The sequence below is a fragment of the Dromiciops gliroides genome, chromosome 2 (genome assembly GCF_019393635.1).
Source record: "Dromiciops gliroides isolate mDroGli1 chromosome 2, mDroGli1.pri, whole genome shotgun sequence".
In the NCBI taxonomy this organism is placed as follows: domain Eukaryota; kingdom Metazoa; phylum Chordata; class Mammalia; order Microbiotheria; family Microbiotheriidae; genus Dromiciops; species Dromiciops gliroides.
In genome coordinates, this window is record NC_057862.1 from 500586073 (window position 1) to 500603420 (window position 17348).

Consider the following 17348-nt stretch of genomic DNA (forward strand, 5'->3'; position numbering starts at 1 on the left):
AGAGTGTTGGGCCTAAGTTCAAGTCCAACTTCAGATCCTTACTACCTGTGTGACCCCAAGTTTCCTCAACTATAAAATAGGGATAATAATAGCACCTACCTCACACAGGGTTGTTGTAAGGAAGGAATGAGATGATACTTGGAAAAGCCCTTAGTACAGTGCCAGGCACACAGAGGGTTCTATATAAAAAATGTTTCTTCTCTTAATCCCTCCTACGATACACTAGGTATCATTTAAGGGGAAATGGCTTTGTACATATGCATACATAAACACATACACATATGTGCAGATTCTGAGAGGAGCATGGAATAGTAGATAAAGACCTGACCTTAGAGTCAGGAAGATCTGGGTTCAAGTCCTATCTTTGACACATACTGATTATGTGACCATGAACCTATCACTTAATTTCTCAATACCTTAGGCAACTCTTTAAGACTGTAGGTGGCAGAGAAGGTGCTGACTTGGATTGGTAGAGGGGATTTCCTCATCAGGGAGTTTCTCCAGACAAGTGAAATCACAGATCTAGTCCCAATCATTAGATAGGCTTTAAGAACTGGAAGAAAATTTACAGAGGAAGAACTAAGGCTGAGAAAATAGAAATGAAGTGCCCAAGACTGCACAGGTAATAAGTGGTAAAACTTGGATTCAAACCTCTCTGAAATCTAGTGTTTTGTCCATTATGCCTCATTCCATATAAAGACATACCTATACACACATGTAGATGTGCATGCATGTGCACAGTCATTCTATTTCCATCTGAACTATTCCTTAATTATCAGACTCAGAGAGCAGACAATACTAACCAATAGTTTGTCTATGTTAATCTTGTCCACTGATCCCAGTGTTATAAAGGGGTTCCCAGTGTTTATCTGTAATAAAAGTTGATGAACCATTACTCATCACTGAGATGATAGCTTTTGGTGGCCTCCTCTTAGTTTAATTAGGCAGGCAGTTCTTTAATCTTAATTTTTTTTTCTTCTAAGTAGCAATTAGGATCTTAACTGGACGGCATATGTAACTCTCTTCTGCCAAAAATATTTTTATGAGAATTGGTAAATTTTGTCTTTTATTCACTTTCCAAATACATAAGATAAATTCCATTTAGTGTGCCTCAGTGGAATATTGGAAAGGTTTACACTAAGAATTGAGGAAGAATATAAAGATATTAAAAAAATAATCTTAAATCACCACCCCTCAAAAAAAACAACAAACAACCAACCCTTCAAGGTCATGTTCATACACCTTAGTGTAATTAGTTCTTTGCCTGGTACCAAGAATATTTACACTTTAGAAAAAACATACAAGAAAACTTTTAACTGTTCAGTTTACCATAAAGTAAATATACAGTAACTTATATTTCTTTCCCTTTAATGGTTAATCTTGATATCCCAGCAGGTACATTTATTTCCTTATTCTTCTGCATAATAAATTGTATCCAAACTAGGACTTGGAGTTACTAGTTTCCTAATTGGAATGTTATAAAGAAAGACAGGCAACATGTAAAATTCCAATTTGGCAGGAAAAAAAAAATAAAAGGCTCCAGGTTTTCCTTACAGTCTACCAACTTCAAGTGTAGCTCATTAAAACTAATTTTATTCAAGGCCAGCTAAGCTGTACAAGCAGATAGTGTGCCTTGGCTTCCTGCTCCTATCGACTCTCTTCTCCCTGTCACTGCCTCACAGTAACTGAGGCAGCCGCTGGCTGCTGCTACTGCCATTCAGGAGACTACTCCACCAATGCCCTTTATGGTAAAGGGTGTCTGTGTGACAGAGGGATATAGATTTTCTAGCTCAAAATTTCAAATCTAAGGTCACAGCCAAGTACGCTATGACTGCTGTATTTCCTGGGCTTTTGGGGTACTAAGTAAACATCTTACAATACTGTATAACAATGCTTTCTTCCCAACAACAACCCTGTTAAGTAGACAGGGTAGAAAGAAGATTTTATTATGGCCAGTTAGCAGTAGGGAGGCAGAAAAGAGTGGGGAAGTAGACATAAGTGGATGAACTGTGTAGTCCACGTTACCCCCTATCTTTGGGGGGTGGGTAGCATATGTGGGTGCCTGTGACATTCCCTACCTTAACAGGGCTCTATGCTATTGGAAATTAATACTCATTAACAAGTATGTTTACATCCCTTATCTTTGGTTTATAAGTAAATGAACAGGGAAAATGTGCTAACTTTTTGGAGGCACTTTAACCTAAATATATGCTCCAAATCTTATGCTTCACACACACACAAAAAAATTAGCTTGGGTAAATAGCTCTACAAGAAGGTCTGGGTTGGGGAATAAGAGGGTCTGGAAAGAAAGTTGTGGGAATAGGTCTAATACTTTTCACTTTTATCATATCTAGATTCCATAGTGAAACTCAAACTTCCATTGCCTAACTAGAGACCAAATACATCCATTCCCAAAGGTACTGAAGATTGCCTGTGTACCAGAGCTAAAACTATCACAACAGATCATTAATTATTTAAGAACATGAAAGTACTTACTGCACATGAAAAGACATTAAAGATGCCTAAGAAGTAGAGGAGGCATTTTCAGAAAGTGAAATTCTCAGACAGGGAATGGATCCGTTATTCTATGTTGTGTACCACTATACCAATGACAGCACAGTAGTGAATATTGAGAATACTATCAATATAGTATAGTAATTCAATCCACAGACTCCAAGAAAAGAGACTTGACACCAGATGGAGAAACCTTTAGAAAATAAGAGATGGAGGGGATAGCTAGGTGGCACAGTGGATAAAGCACCAGCCCTGGATTCAGGAGGACCTGAGTTCAAAGCCAGTCTTAGACACTTGACAAGTACTAACTTTGTGACCCTGGGCAAGTCACTTAACCCTCATTGCCCTGGGGGGAAAAAAAAAAGAGATGGTCACAGTGACCACAGGGTGCTTAAGTATACACTTCTGGCAAGTGGGACCCAGAATTCTATGAGAAACCACAAAGTAATTGCTACCTGTAGCTCCTGTACTCCCCCTGTCCTCTATGTCTTTCGAATAGAAAGGCAGGAGATTTCTAGCTATATACCCTCTGGTAGAATAAAATGTGACATTTTTGCTGTTTAGTTGTTTTCATTCATGTCTGATTCTTCATGACCCCATTTGTAGTTTTCTTGGCAGAGATAATGGAGGGGTTTGCCATTTCCTTCTCCAGCTCATTTTATAGATGAGGAAACTGAGGCAAACAGGGTTAAGTGACTTGCCTAGTGTCACATAGGTAGTAACTATCTGAGGCTGGATTTGAAATCAGGAAGACAAGTCTTCCTGAGTCCAGGCCTGGCACTCTATCCACTATAAATCTAATGACCTTAAAATGTGACCTTCAGAAAATCAAATCAAATCAAAAAACTGTATTTTAAAGTCTCCTTAAGCTAATTATTGTTTATTTATTGGAGGTCAAGGAAACATTACCAAATCATGGGAAGAGACTGAAATGAATTTCTCACAATGAGTTTATTTTATTCTCCTGATCATAATAGGTCTGGATTTGAAGGATATGAATGATTTTTTTCAAAGGGACAAATCTATTTTGGTTCAATCTTCACCCTTTTCCTTTAGCAATGGCACTTGTTTGGTGCCAATGAAACTAGATTAACAACCATTTCGGAACCAAGAAAAGCCTGGCGTAGCATAATTTAAACAATTGGGTAGGTGATTTATGGGGTCACACACATTCCCATTTAAAATACACGAAAATTTCAAGCTATATATGGAAGTGTAGAGGGTAGGTAAAATCAGAAGGACATCCTTGAGCTGCTACCTAGCACACTAAAGTAAGCTGGCCTATGTCTCTATTATTCTAAGTAAATCTGAAAGAAATTTCTATTTTTTTAAGAGTGAAGGATAGAAGAAACTTTTAAAAAATAAGAACAGTGGTGAAAAATTTAATATTTTTGAACAGTCACAGGAATATTTTAATAGTATGATATGCCAAAATGTAGAGCTAAAGCAAACTATTAGAATGCCCTCATCCTAAAAATTAAATTACTGCTTATTTTACTTTAATAGGGATGTTATTAAAATTTATCAAATGGTTGATTAACATCACAAGCTCACAAATAATCCAATTATAAGGCTAACCATATATATGTATGTATGTATGTATGTATGTATGTATGTATGTATGAATGACATTCTGTTGCAATAACACATCTACTCACTAGATGGCAACAGACTGCGTCAACTCAAAATAGCCCAAATGAATTTTTTTAAACATTCTTTTACATATGAAAATGAAAAGATTAATTTGAACAATGAAATTAGATGTTAGTCTATGTAAAATTTCTCTTAAAAACACGCCATGCCATTCTGTGGTGAGTTGTGACATATAAGAACAAAGAACTGATTTTGGTAACTGTTACTGTTATTAAATACTCTAATATAAAAAGGGGCAAATTTTACCTTTACCTGACCATTTTCTATTAATGCATCTTAAAAAATTCAAATGGAAACTCACCAGTTTAACCGGTAAATTCAATCCCTTTGGAGGAGACCTAGAGCCTAATGAAACATCAAAGCTGCTAGTTAAAAGGTGTTTTGCATAAGAATGTTCTGGCAAGCTGGGTATATTCTAGGTGAAGCGCAAAATGACCATAGGGGGTGGGGGCGCTCCATCAGTTTTACCACAGGTGGCCAGGTAGGAGATTTCAGCGCTGGTGGCTCTGGAGGCTGCTGGAGAGTATGACCTGCTTTTGGATGGGCAGAGTGAATGAGCTATGGGACTCCAGAGAGCTACACTGAGACTTCCAGAAATGCGGACAAGTAGTTCACAGGCAGTGGTTTTGCTTAACATAGTGCCTGGAGGAGAGATAAGCATACAGGACTTGTTAAAAGAAAGGTCCTGGGGTCATTAGCATGTGGAACTCTTACTGACATATATTGAAGGTGGGAAGACCTATTGTAGGAATAAAAAAAGGGAAGAATGCAGGTAGCAAACAGTACCAGAAATATTTCAGAGATGTTAAAAAACACTAAGTGTATACAAAAATCACTGATTTTCTTATAAAAAGAACATACTTAAATGTAAAAGATAATATTCTAGATACATAAATCATATAATTTTAGAGGCTAGAAGGACTTGTGGCAGTACTTCAGATCATAGGATTCAGATCTGGAAAAGGGCCAGAGAGATGATTTAGGCCAATCTTCTCATTTTGCAAATGAGCTGAGGCCCAGGAAGGAGGGTAGGTTTGTCCAAAGTGACAGAGCTAGTATTGCTGAAAAATAAAGTGGTTTTCTAAATTTACATGTCCATCCCTCCCAAAGTATGTCTCTGTTTTAGAAAGGATTTGCAAAGAAAACTGAGGAGATCATCTGGGGGAAGCTTCTCACCTGCACTTCACATTTCCAAGCCTAGTTCATAAGTTCTATGCTATCTTACTGCACTGTCTTTTCTGTATCAGGGTATGTGCTAAGCTCCTGATGGTGTCAATTTATTTATATACTTTATTCTTTTGAGACCTACTCCTCAAATCAAGATCACCATCTCACTAGGGGCGGGAAACTGATATTTCAAGGTTAAAAAACAGAGCCCCTGAGCAAGCTTCTTCACTTGGCAAATTGCCTGCTTTGCCTTATGGAAAACCAGGTTCAGATATGACCTTGGGCAGCTTGAAAACTCAGAGTGTGGGAGAAGTTATGATCTCTGTCTTATAATAGCAGGTAGAGTGCTAATAGTGTTGCTCTTGGGTGTTTGCTGCTAATTGATTCATACAGAAGCATTAAGCTTCTGGTCTGTGCAGCCTGTGGGTTGTGCCACCACATGATCATCAGGACGTTCTGATTCCTGTGGTTGGGAGAGAAACAGAAGGTGTGGGCAGTTCCAGTTTTTTTGTACACAGAGAAGTAAAAAAATACTGTTGCAAAAGCTGGGATGGAAATGCTCGGAAGAGAGAGTGGCCAGGTAAAAAGAAACTGTCTGGCATCACTCTGTTTGGCTCCTTTATTTTTCAGATTTTCTCCCCAGAGGTTGAAAGCTGTGGGGTAAAACTCATACTAGGGCGTGGTGGTGCTGTCTTTCTCTAGATGTTATCAAATTAAATCAAAACAATAACAAAAACCAAAACAATCCCCCTCCCCAAACACCACTAGCATACTCAGTATTCACAAGAGACCTTTCATAGGGCAGAGTTTGGAAAAGATGAGAGAGGGAGCAAGTAATTGGCTCTAATGACAGTATTTAGCTCAGTGTTTGAAAAATTCAATTTCAAAATGCAAATTCTATATTCTATTTGAATTGATTTCAGAAGGAATAAGCATGGATATAGCCTTGAAGTATGTTATTGCACTTAGCTATCTATTAAATATGCCATTACTTAGTCTAATTAATTCTCTGCTAAGCTAAACCTTCATGCTTAGTCAGGTAGCTTTCCCTAATCCAGAATGCACCAGTGATTCTCCTCCATTTTTCTTCATGACATCCTACTCCAGAATATACGGCAGCTCTGCAGTTACTGCCGCCCACGTACCTTCATCATTAGCAGACAGTTTGCCATGGAGTACATCACCCGGCCCAGACGTGACCTCCACAGCTGAACAGAGGCTGGAAAATAAGAGCAGCTTGTGAATGTGCACAAATAAATTAGAGGTTCTTTCTAGCCATCAATTATTGGGTTCTGTGAATTCTGATTTAAAAGATCCCCTTGTTAACACCACTGGGTTTTAGCCGAGAATTTTTACTGTGCTGTCAGGCTCCACCATGAGCCAGAAAATACTGCCCTTCCTGTAGGGACTAACCCCCAACTGGTTCTAGGAACAGAATGTCTGAATCAAGGATGCAACAATGCAAAACAGCAGGGCAACTGCTTGGCTTTCAATGCAGACAAAAGACTAAATGCTACAATCAAGTGCTACGTTTTTTTCTAAAAATAGGACAAAAAGAAGGTAACTTCAGCAAATGTGAATTATCAGAACCATTTACTTATCAGAGTAAGGTTAATCAGCTCCAAAAGCAAAGTGACCAACATAGCTGGGGGACAGTGACTTCCAAGCAGAAATCACTGAGGAACAATAGGGCTCTCTGGGTCTGGGGCTCCCAGTGGGAGATCCTGCTGCCAAGGGTGCCTGTCTGTTTTCTCCAGGCTCTTGGGTCAAGCCTGACAGTAGAAAAGCCTATGACTGCAAAAAGGGCCTTAGTCTCAGGGCCAGCAACCTTAGGTTCTGCCACTGGGATCTGGGATAATTCACTTTATTTCTGAGGGCCATAGTTTTTTCATCTGCAAAATAGGGATAATAATATTTGCCCTACTTATCTCATAGGGCTGGTTATGAGCAATAAATAAAACAAATGACATGAAAGCACTCCTGAGAGTTGAAAGTAAAAAGCTACAAGGTAGTATTGGGGGCAGTGCAACAGTGGATGGAGAGTTGGCCTTGAAGCCTGAAAGACAGGCTCAGTCTCATCTCTGACACTCACGGGCTGTGTTGTCAGGCAAGTCACTGACCTTGACATTCCCATGGCAGCTCTGCTCAAGTCAAGCCCAGATGTTGTGGAGCAGGGCTTCTTAAACCTTTTCCACTTGCAACCATTTTCACCTCAGAAATTTTTACGCGCCACCAGGTAGATGAGTATATAAAATACTTTTACTATCACCAAATTTTTTGTGACCTCTACATTCAGTTACTTGACTCTAGATGGGGTCTCAACCCACAGTTTAAGAAGCTTTGTTGTAGAGTAGGTCCTGACTTGCATTAGGAGAGTGAGTCTCCTCTCCTAGAAGTTCCCTATACCAATGAATCATAGGTCTAGTTGTTATTTCCTAGTGGGAGGTGATATATCTGGTAAATACAGCTATAGCTTGGAAATACATTAGCATATTTAGTTACCTATTAATTCCACTGAGAGGCAGGGGGAGTGGGCATAGAGATGGCTTCAGAGCCAAGGAGGCCTGAGTTCAAGTCTTGTCTTCAAGAAAAGCTGGCTCTGCAACCATGGGTAATTTATTTCATTTCTTACTGCCTTAGGCAACTATCTAAGCCTTTCATTATATGCCTAATTTGCATTGGTGGAGCCAGTTTCCATACTGGGAGGTCTCTACATGGATAAAATAACAAGTCTAGCCTACCCCATCTTCTCCCCTAAAGCTCCCTGAGGATGTGTTATGTCCTCACTGATGGCAGGGAGCATGACTGAATCTAAACTTTCTGCCTCCCCTCTACCCAACACTTCTGTGCTTAAGGAATGGACTCAAAGTGGCCAAGCTATAAGAGTTAGAATCAGTTTCTGGTACCCTGAGAGTATCTAGAGTAAGAGTGATGGTGGAAGCAAAGTGAAAATTAAAAGGAGAGGTTTTTCTCTCCCTGGCACATTTTTCACTGACTCATTCTTAGCTTACAGCCATTTTGCTGACACCAAGCAAAATAATTTTAGGGGCCAATTAGATTTATTAATTTTGTTTTTGGTGAGGCAATTGGGGTTAAGTGACTTGCCCAGGGTCACACAGCTAGTAAGTGTTAAGTGTCTGAGGCTGGATTTGAACTCAGGTACTCCTGAATCCAGGGCTGGTGCTCTATCCACTGCACCACCTAGCTGGCCCAGTCAATTAGAGTTTAAAAATACAATGTTATGCAATGAATCCAGAGGAAAAACAGTCCATCATTTCAGATGATTAACACAAAAGTATTCTTAAAAATGACTCAATGGGGCAGCTAGGTGGCGCAGTAGATAGAGCACCGGCCCTGGAGTCAGGAGTACCTGAGTTCAAATCTGGCCTCAGACACTTAACACTAGCTGTGTGACCCTGGGCAAGTCACTTAACCCCAACTGTCCCGCAAAAAAAAAAAAAAAAAGACTCAAGTCTGTGCCTTGTTATCACTTCTGGAATATTTGAGCAAGCAATAAGAAATAAAAAGGCAGCATGGAAGAGAGTAAGATAAGCAAGTAAGGTCAAATAAATAAGCATTTATTAAGAACCTAGTATGTGTGAGGCACTGTGCTAAGTGCTGGGTAGGATATAAAGAAAGGTGAAAATAAGCCCCAGGCCTTGAAGAGCACATAATCTAGAGAGGGATATGACATTCAAGCAACTATGTACAAACAAAATACATAAAGGATAAACTGGAGACAATCAACAGAGGGAAGGTGTTAGCATTAAGATCAAGAGACAGGTGGAATGATAACATTATGATTAGATAAAGGCATTTTAGAATTTGTGAATCTGGAAGTGAAACCCTTGTGGGTGATACTGAGATGGAGTGGACAGGAGCTGAGAGGACTGAGGAACTGGGAAGTTAGGGTGTTGGAAGAGCATCAATACAGATGGTGAAGTCCTCTAGAGTGAGGACAGAAGTTGGGTTGGAAAGACTGTAAGTCAGGGGCTGAATTCATTGAGGAAGGAAGGAAAATAACCTACAGATAAAGGCAATCACAATCTGAAATGGATAATAAATTTGGTAGCATGAATTCAAAGGAGAAGAGGCTGCTAAGGCAATGAGGAACAAGGAGAATTCCAAGTCCTCTACCACAACCACTTAGTTGGGGATTATGAGAGAAAATGTAGCTATTATGAGAAAGGGTATTTGGGGGAGATGTATTGCTCTTAAGAAACAACTAGGTCTAAGTGAGTACCACAAGATGGAAGGAATGAGAAGGGAAGAGGTTAAAGATCAAAGGAAATTTGCTAATCATGGAGCAGGAATTCCAGAAGACACAATGGAAGGGGAATACTTACCATGCCTATTTTCTTGTGTAATGTTATTCATGCTCCCATCTTCAGCTAAGCCTTGTTCCAAATTTTTCAGTATCTATAGTAAATGTTGAAAAAACAAAATGAGCTTGCTTCTAGAATCTGGTATACTTTTCTAGTAATGAATGTATGTTTAATAAACACTACTGTATGCAAAGCACTATGCTAAGCGCTGAGAATACATATAGAAAAGTAAGACCTTCCCTGCTCTCAAGGTGCTCACATTCTAATAGAAGACAAGACATAAGGTTTTAGCTCCAAGTCAGAAAAATAGGTCCCGTGTTCCTTATGGTCTAGTGAAAAAGCAGAGGGTAATGTATCTACTTTAGTGCCATTTCTATTAATAAAATTATATGCTTTCTGATGCTGAACCATTTCTGCCAAGAACTTTGCGGGGGAGAATTTTCTTTTCTGGAACTTCAGTAGCTGTGACTGATGTGGAGACAGGTGGAAGTTGTCAGGTCACCATTCCATAAGAATATGTTCCCTGGACAGGAAGGGGCCCAGTGGTCTGAGGGTGCTACTACTCTTCCTGGGGGCTCTTGAATTTACCTGCCCACGAATAGCAACTGGTTAGTGGCTGACAATGGTAAGGTTGGGGATAGAGGACCCCTTCCCCAGAGGGGTTGCTTCCCTGGATGCTGATGGCTGTAGGGGCAGGTTGGAAGCAGAGGCTGTGGCTCAGTCATGTCTGACTCTTCATGACTCTGTGAACCATACTGTTCACAGGATTTTCATGGCAAAGATACTGGAGTGGTTTGCCGGTCCCTTCTCCAGTGAATTAAGGCAAACAGAGATTAAGTGACTTGCCCCGGGTCACAGAGCTAGTTAGTGTCTGAGGCCAGATCTGAACCCAGGTCTTACTGACTCTAGGTCCAGCACTCTATCCACTGAGCCACCTACCTGCCAATGGTCTACAGGGTACTGTTATTCCCAAGGTTCTTTGATTTACTTTATATACTTCTAAGAGGAACAGATTATTCACAAATCATAAGCCTTCATGAAAACCAATTTATACAAGAATGTTTCATATAGACACATAACAAAAATCATTGATTACTATCATAGTGAGATAGAGCCTATAAATGAAGAGTGCCATTTGTACTCCCACTGATGGTGGAGTTCATGTTTATGATGCCCATAAAGCAATAAGAGACAGGATACACAGAGGATAGATGCATTTTTTAAAAAAAGCAAAATATCAAGTATGTTCCACCTGAGAATGATTATTAACTTTTGTGAAATATCAAACTGATTCCTCGGGAGTATGAAGAGGTGCTGTAGCCTTTTTTAATATAGCACATAAATTTTCTCCAACTACCACTTTAAATAGTAGTTTCTGTTTGAAACTAAAGATTCCTCCTTTACATCTTCAATGTTCCTTCCTCTCTCACTCACTTATATACCTACTAATTCAATTCATTTCAAGAAACATTTATTCAGCACATATAATACACTTCCTATATTAAGCACTTCTCCTCCCTGTCCGACTCTTTTCTCAGTCTCCATTTTTGGTTCTTCATCCATGTATATCCATTCATTATGAGTGTCCCCTACGGCTCTGTCCTGAATCCTCTTTACTCCTTATACATTCTAACTTGATGATCTCATCAGCTCCCATGGGTTCAATTATCATCTCTATGCAGATGATTTCCAGATTTATATATCTAGTTCTCTTCTCTCTCCTGAGGTACAGACATATAACAACAACTTCCTATTGGCCATCTTGAACTGGATGTTCTATAGGCATCTCAATTTCAACATGTTCAAAATAGAACTCAGTCCCTCCCCTCTTCTGACAGCACCATCCTCCAAGCCATCTAAGCCTGCAGACTCAGTGTGATATTGAACTCCTCACTCTCGCTCACCTCACATATATAATTCATTGTCAATCTTGTAGATTGTATTTAACTACATCGTTTATACATGTTCTCTTCTCTCCACTCCAATATTCAACACTAGTTCAAATCCTCATTACCTTTTACCTGAACTACTGCAGTAGTCTTCTAATTGGTTTTCATGCCTTAGGTCTTAACCCACATCAATTGATTCTCTCAGCTGCTAAAATGGTTTTCCTAAAACTTAGATCTAATCACATCAAGCCTCTCCTAGCTTTCTATTCTTCTATATACCACTCCCCTCCATGCATTCTATGATCTAGCTATGAAGGCCTACATGCCAATCCTTGAACATGATGCTGTATATCCCAGTTCTACACACTTGACAAATCTATTTAAAAGCAAGCCAACACTTGGTGAATTCAATGCTAAGGAGGGCACAGGGAAGGATGGAGAAAAAGATAATGAAAAATATGACCTAGGTTTAAGAAACAGAAGAAAGCAAGGCTTATAAGACTACTCAGGAACTCATGTAACATGAATTTTTTTCCTTAGGAAGACAATCAGACAGCACTGGGCATAGCAAACACTGAACAATACCACAGAAATTAAAACTGACTATATCTTAACAGGAAAAAAAAAAGTTACTGATATGCATGTTATGTAAGAATCAGGCAGCTAGGTGGGGCAGTGGAGAGAGTGCCTAGCCTGGAGTCAAGAAGACTCCTCTTCCTGAGTTCAAATCTGGCCTCAGACACTTATTAGCTGTGGGACCCTGGGCAAGTCACTTAAACCTGTTTGCCTCAATTCCTCATCTGTAAAATGAGTTGGAGAAGGAAATGGAAAACCACTCCAGTATCTTTGCCAAGAAAACCCCAAATAGGTTCACAAAGAGTCAGACACTACTGAAAACAACTGAACAAACATAAGAACCAGCTTTTTGCAGGCAGATCATTGACTAGTTAGAGCAATGGCCAAAATCAAAACCAAATTAGAAGAGGAAATGAGATGAGAACTAACTGTACAACTGCAATAGCTTCAACCAGACCCATTCAAACAAGCTGTCAATTTTGAAAATGAGCTGGACCCAAATTGAATGGGAGGAAATGAGTAGGATGAATTGCATTTGGGTAACTGCATTGCTTTTAACAAGCTCAATATACTTCCAGACACAAAAACACATCTTTTTTTTTTTTTAAACACTGATGTCCTCCAAGTTGGGAATCTTGCAGCACCATAATCTTCAATGAATCAAAATTGCAGGTGACTTAAGGAACAACGAAAGGTCTAAGTAGGGCATGGTGGGTCTAAGTAGGTTAAAGCCTTCTTGCAACAATGACCCACATGCAAGAAAAGGCAAAAGGAATTTGCTTTTTGGATTGAGACTTGTGATTTCATTAGAATATGAAATTCCAGGTGAGGAATCCTTCCCCCCATCCCCCAATGCCAACTGGCAAGAGCAACCTGGGACACTGAGAGATTAAATGTAATATCCAGGGTCATTCAAGATAATTGGTGTCAGGGGCAGCTAGGTGGCGCAGTGGATAGAGCACCGGCCCTGGATTCAGGAGGGCCTGAGTTCAAATTCGACCTCAGACACTTAACACTTACTAGCTCTGTGACCCTGCGCAAGTCACTTAACCCCAATTGCCCCGCAAAAAACAAACAAACAAGATAATTGGTGTCAGGTGAGAATTGACCCTAAGTTTTCCTGCCTACTAGGCCTTTTATGTACTACACAGGATGTTCCCAAAGTCTTAATATCTTAAATCTGCACTAAGGCTTTTGGTATATTCTACATATGACTAGAAATCGAGGCTGGCTGGTCATGTAGTATAAGCAACACCCAAAAGCTAGAGTACTGGAGTGCTATACCAATACTTATGCATGGAAGATGCTTCTGTGGAAGGTGAGAGAAAATGAACAAGAAGTATACAAGATATAAAGACACTGGAATGACTTGATGAAGAGGTGGCTCTTCTCCCTGCCAAAGCCAACTCCACCTCTACTGCCTCTGATCCCATCCCCTCTTTTCTCCTCCTACAGTTTGCCCCGTCACCATTTCCCCTCTCCCTCTAATTTTCAATGTCTTCATATCTCATGGTTCCTTTTCTGACACCTACAAACATGCATCTCTCTTACCCTTAAAAACCTCCTTAGCTTGAACCTGCCCATTTCCTCAAGTTCTTTTCATAGTTCTCTCACCCAAACTTCTTGAAGAAGCCACATCACTCCTTGCCTACAATTCCTCCTCTAGAGTTCTCTTTTCATTCCCTTGCAAGCCAGTTTGCAACCTTAATAATCAACAAATTGCTTTAAGACCGAGTGATTTTTTTGATCATCAAATCCAATGGACTTTTCTTAATTTTCATCCTTTTTTATACCTATATAGAATTTGTCATTTCTGACTACTCCTTCCTCCTTGATATTCCCCATTCCCTAGGTTTTTGTGATGGATTTATCTTGGGTCATCTGTTAGCCCATTCCTTTTTAGTCTCTTCTACTCACTCATCATCCATGTCCCATTCCCTAAAAAAAGTAGGGTCTCAACCCTCCTTCTCCCCTCCAAGGTGCTGCTCTGGTTCTGCTCTACACTATATCAAGGATCTCATCTGCTCCCATGGAAACACCTATCTTTGTTTAGGTAGATACTTGCTACACCTATAGAGCCAGCTCTCATTTCCTACGAACACGAAGAATTTCCTCCAAAGGAAAAATGGCATTGATGATTTTAGCTTATGCTACGTGAAACAACGAGGGAACAAACTTAAGAAAGAATGTTAAGACCTGGCCTCTTGCTATCTAATAAGCATAACACAGTCCTTTTTGCTTCATATGTCTTTTAGACATTTAGAAAAAAAAATGTTGAGTAGTTGGTGTTAAATATATAACTGAATGGGCTGGAGTGGGTGAAGATAGGAAAAAAAAAAAAAAAGAATGGAAAAGAAATACCTAAAGAGGCAACTCATCCTAGTTCTAAGAAACATCTCTGGACTACACTAAAAAGATCGCAGAAAGCAATACAGCTACTGCAGAAATCTCCAATATAATTTCTTCTTGGAAATCAACATGGGACTTTAAAGAGCATAGTAATAGTCATAATAGCAAATAGAAATCAAAAGATTTTTAAGTAGCTGTGGTAACATTAAATTCTGATCACATCAAGAGTTAAAAATAAAGAATTACCACTAAGAGAACAGCCCAGGGAAGCTAGGTGGCACAGTGGATAAAGCACCAGCCCTGGATTCAGAAGGACCAGAGGTCAAATCCAGCCTCAGACACTTGACTATTACTAGCTGTGGGACCCTGGGCAAGTCACTTAACCCTCACTGCCCCACGCAAAAGAGAGAGAGAGAATGAATGAATATAGCTCAGCAGTATGGTACAGTGGAAAGAGTGCTGGAAGTGCAGTAAGGTGGCCTGGGTTCAAATCCTAGCTCTGAAGTTAGTTGTTTGACCATAGGCAAGCCTCTTAATTTCTCTGATCCTCAGTTCCTCATTTCTGATATGGGGCAAAGGGAAGGGCTTTGTAACCCTAAACAGCACTAAGCAAATGTGAATAGTTAAGGTGTGGTATAGTCTGTCCTAATTTGAATAACTAGTGAGGAGAACAAGCCTTTCTGGGCTGGTAGGAAGTGAAGACAAAGCAAAGCTTTTCTTCTAGTAGTTGCTATGAGGGAGGAATGGTACTTGAGCCCCAGAGGGGTGGGGGACAGAGGTAGGTGGTAGAAGAAATACTTTCAGATTAGAGCAAGACCAGGAACATAGCTGGAGAAGAGAGAAAAATCCAGAGCTTCCTATGAATTATGGTCAGGAGGTTCTCACAAAGTCCTGCCTTCTTTATCTGAGGTATTAGGAGGGAGGTGTGAGCTTTTTTCTCTCCCAGTGGCTAAGAAGTAGGAGAGTTAATTGTGCCTCTATGGTCTGTATCATTTTTCAGAGCCAGACATATAAATAAACTATGTCTTTTTAGGACAGGATTTCTCTCTCCTGGGTGACCTTTCCTTATTCAAACTTGTAGAAGGCACATGAATTCAGATCCCAAGCTTGGCTATACACCCACCTCCATGAAGCACATCTTATCAGCCACTACAGACTCAGATTCATCATGCTTCAGGCTGGAGGTAAAGTACTTCACTGAAGATGTAGATAAACTGAATGTTTTCAGGCACAAGCAAAGTTTAATTGCTTAAGCATACAGGGAGAATCATATATTCAAACAAAAAACCTAAGAAAATGCTTGGGTTGAGGATAAGTATAAAGGTTGAAAAAGAATTCTCTGTCCCTAAGGGAATGCATATTTCTTAAAATTTCTTGTGCTTAATAATAATACTTAAGTGATCTGAGCCTAGTTTTGAAGCAAAAAATTAAGAAGTAACAAAAGCAACAGACTACACCATGACTACTTCTAGAGACAAATTTAAAAAAAAATTTACTTCAATTCAACTAGCCCTCAAAAAGCTGAGATGTTCAAAGTGCTGTGCAAAGCATTGGGCATATAAAGAAAAAAATAAAATAGCTCCATAACCTTCAGGAGCTTATAGCCTACTATTGGGGTAAGGAGAGATGGTATAGATGGGGAGGAGAATGCAAGATGTATGCAGAAAAGTAAACACAAGGTTTTTTCTGGTGTGAAAAAGCACTAACTGGGGATACTAGGAAAGGCCTCTGAACTGAGCACTGAATGAAGCCAGGGAATGTAAGAGACAGAGCTAGGGAGCACAGCAACATAAAGCCATGGCTTTGTTCTCGGGCACTGGGATTCAGTCCCATGTGGCACAGTACTACAGTTGAGGGTTCTGCCCCATTGGGGACTTCTTTTCCCTCACCTCATATCTCCTGTTTGTCACCCTCCCTCCCTCTACCTTTCCTTGGTAGTTGAATGCCATTGGTTTTATGGGCTAGAATGAGCCATCTCATCTCTCAGTACCCAACATGGAAACATTTTATCTATCATCTGGGTTTCAGACATTCCTAGTTAGGGTTCTGGTGAAAGGAGACTCATTCATTCCAGGCATGGGGAATGGCCTGGGCAAAAGCATGAAGATGGGAGACGACATTCTGAATTCTGGGGACAGCAAGAAGTATAGTTTGGTAACAAGGCATACATAGCAGCACACTGATGCAGAGAAGATATTTATTGCAATTATAGTGCAAGAAAGAGAAAAAAGAAACCTACAAGAAAATCCCAAAGCTTATTATAAAGAAATGCTGACACTGCAAGAAGAGCTGAAACTTGTGTAATAGGAAAATGTACTGTTTCTGAAATTTCCCCTTTGGTTTCCATCAAGCATAGAACCAGAACAAAGAAGGTCTAAAGCCACTCCAGAGGAAAATCACCAACCTTGGATTTCATAGGATAAAATAAAATGTCAGGCAAGTTTGCACCAGCCACAGTTTGTTCCCAGCACAACCCTGCATGGTATCCTGCGACATCAAAATTGTGTTTTCAATTAATAAGCTTCCAGCTCTTTGTTATTTGGCATGAAGCCCACAAATGGAGAAATTCAATTAAAAAACAATGTATTAAGTGACTATTATTCTTCAAGGCACTACAATGGGTCCTGGGTATATAACGATGAAAGTCCTTGCCCTCAAGGAACTTATATTCTACCAGGAAAGTTTCTCTTGGCCCTAATGAATTCTAATAAGGACTGAATAACAATTATTGCAGCATAGTGGATAGAACTGACTTCAGAAGTGGGAAAAGGTAGTTTCAAGACATTCTGCTGTAATGTAAAGTTCCTGAATGAGAAGAGTATGCAATAAGGCCGAAATGATTGGCAGAAGCCAGACTGTGGGGGGCCAAAAATGC

The 17348-nt window shown here is 39.8% G+C and overlaps 1 protein-coding gene across 1 annotated transcript in view; it reads right to left on the bottom strand.

Moving 5' to 3' along the window:
• TRAPPC12 (trafficking protein particle complex subunit 12) overlaps positions 1–17348 on the bottom strand; it is a 146436-nt gene that overhangs the window by 32361 nt on the left and 96727 nt on the right. The window contains exons 7-8 of the mRNA XM_043988185.1: positions 9681–9753; positions 6480–6553 (exon numbers count right to left, since the gene is read on the bottom strand). Of these exons, the coding sequence (XP_043844120.1) occupies positions 6480–6553; positions 9681–9753 (147 nt within the window). The remainder of the gene's footprint in view (positions 1–6479; positions 6554–9680; positions 9754–17348) is intronic.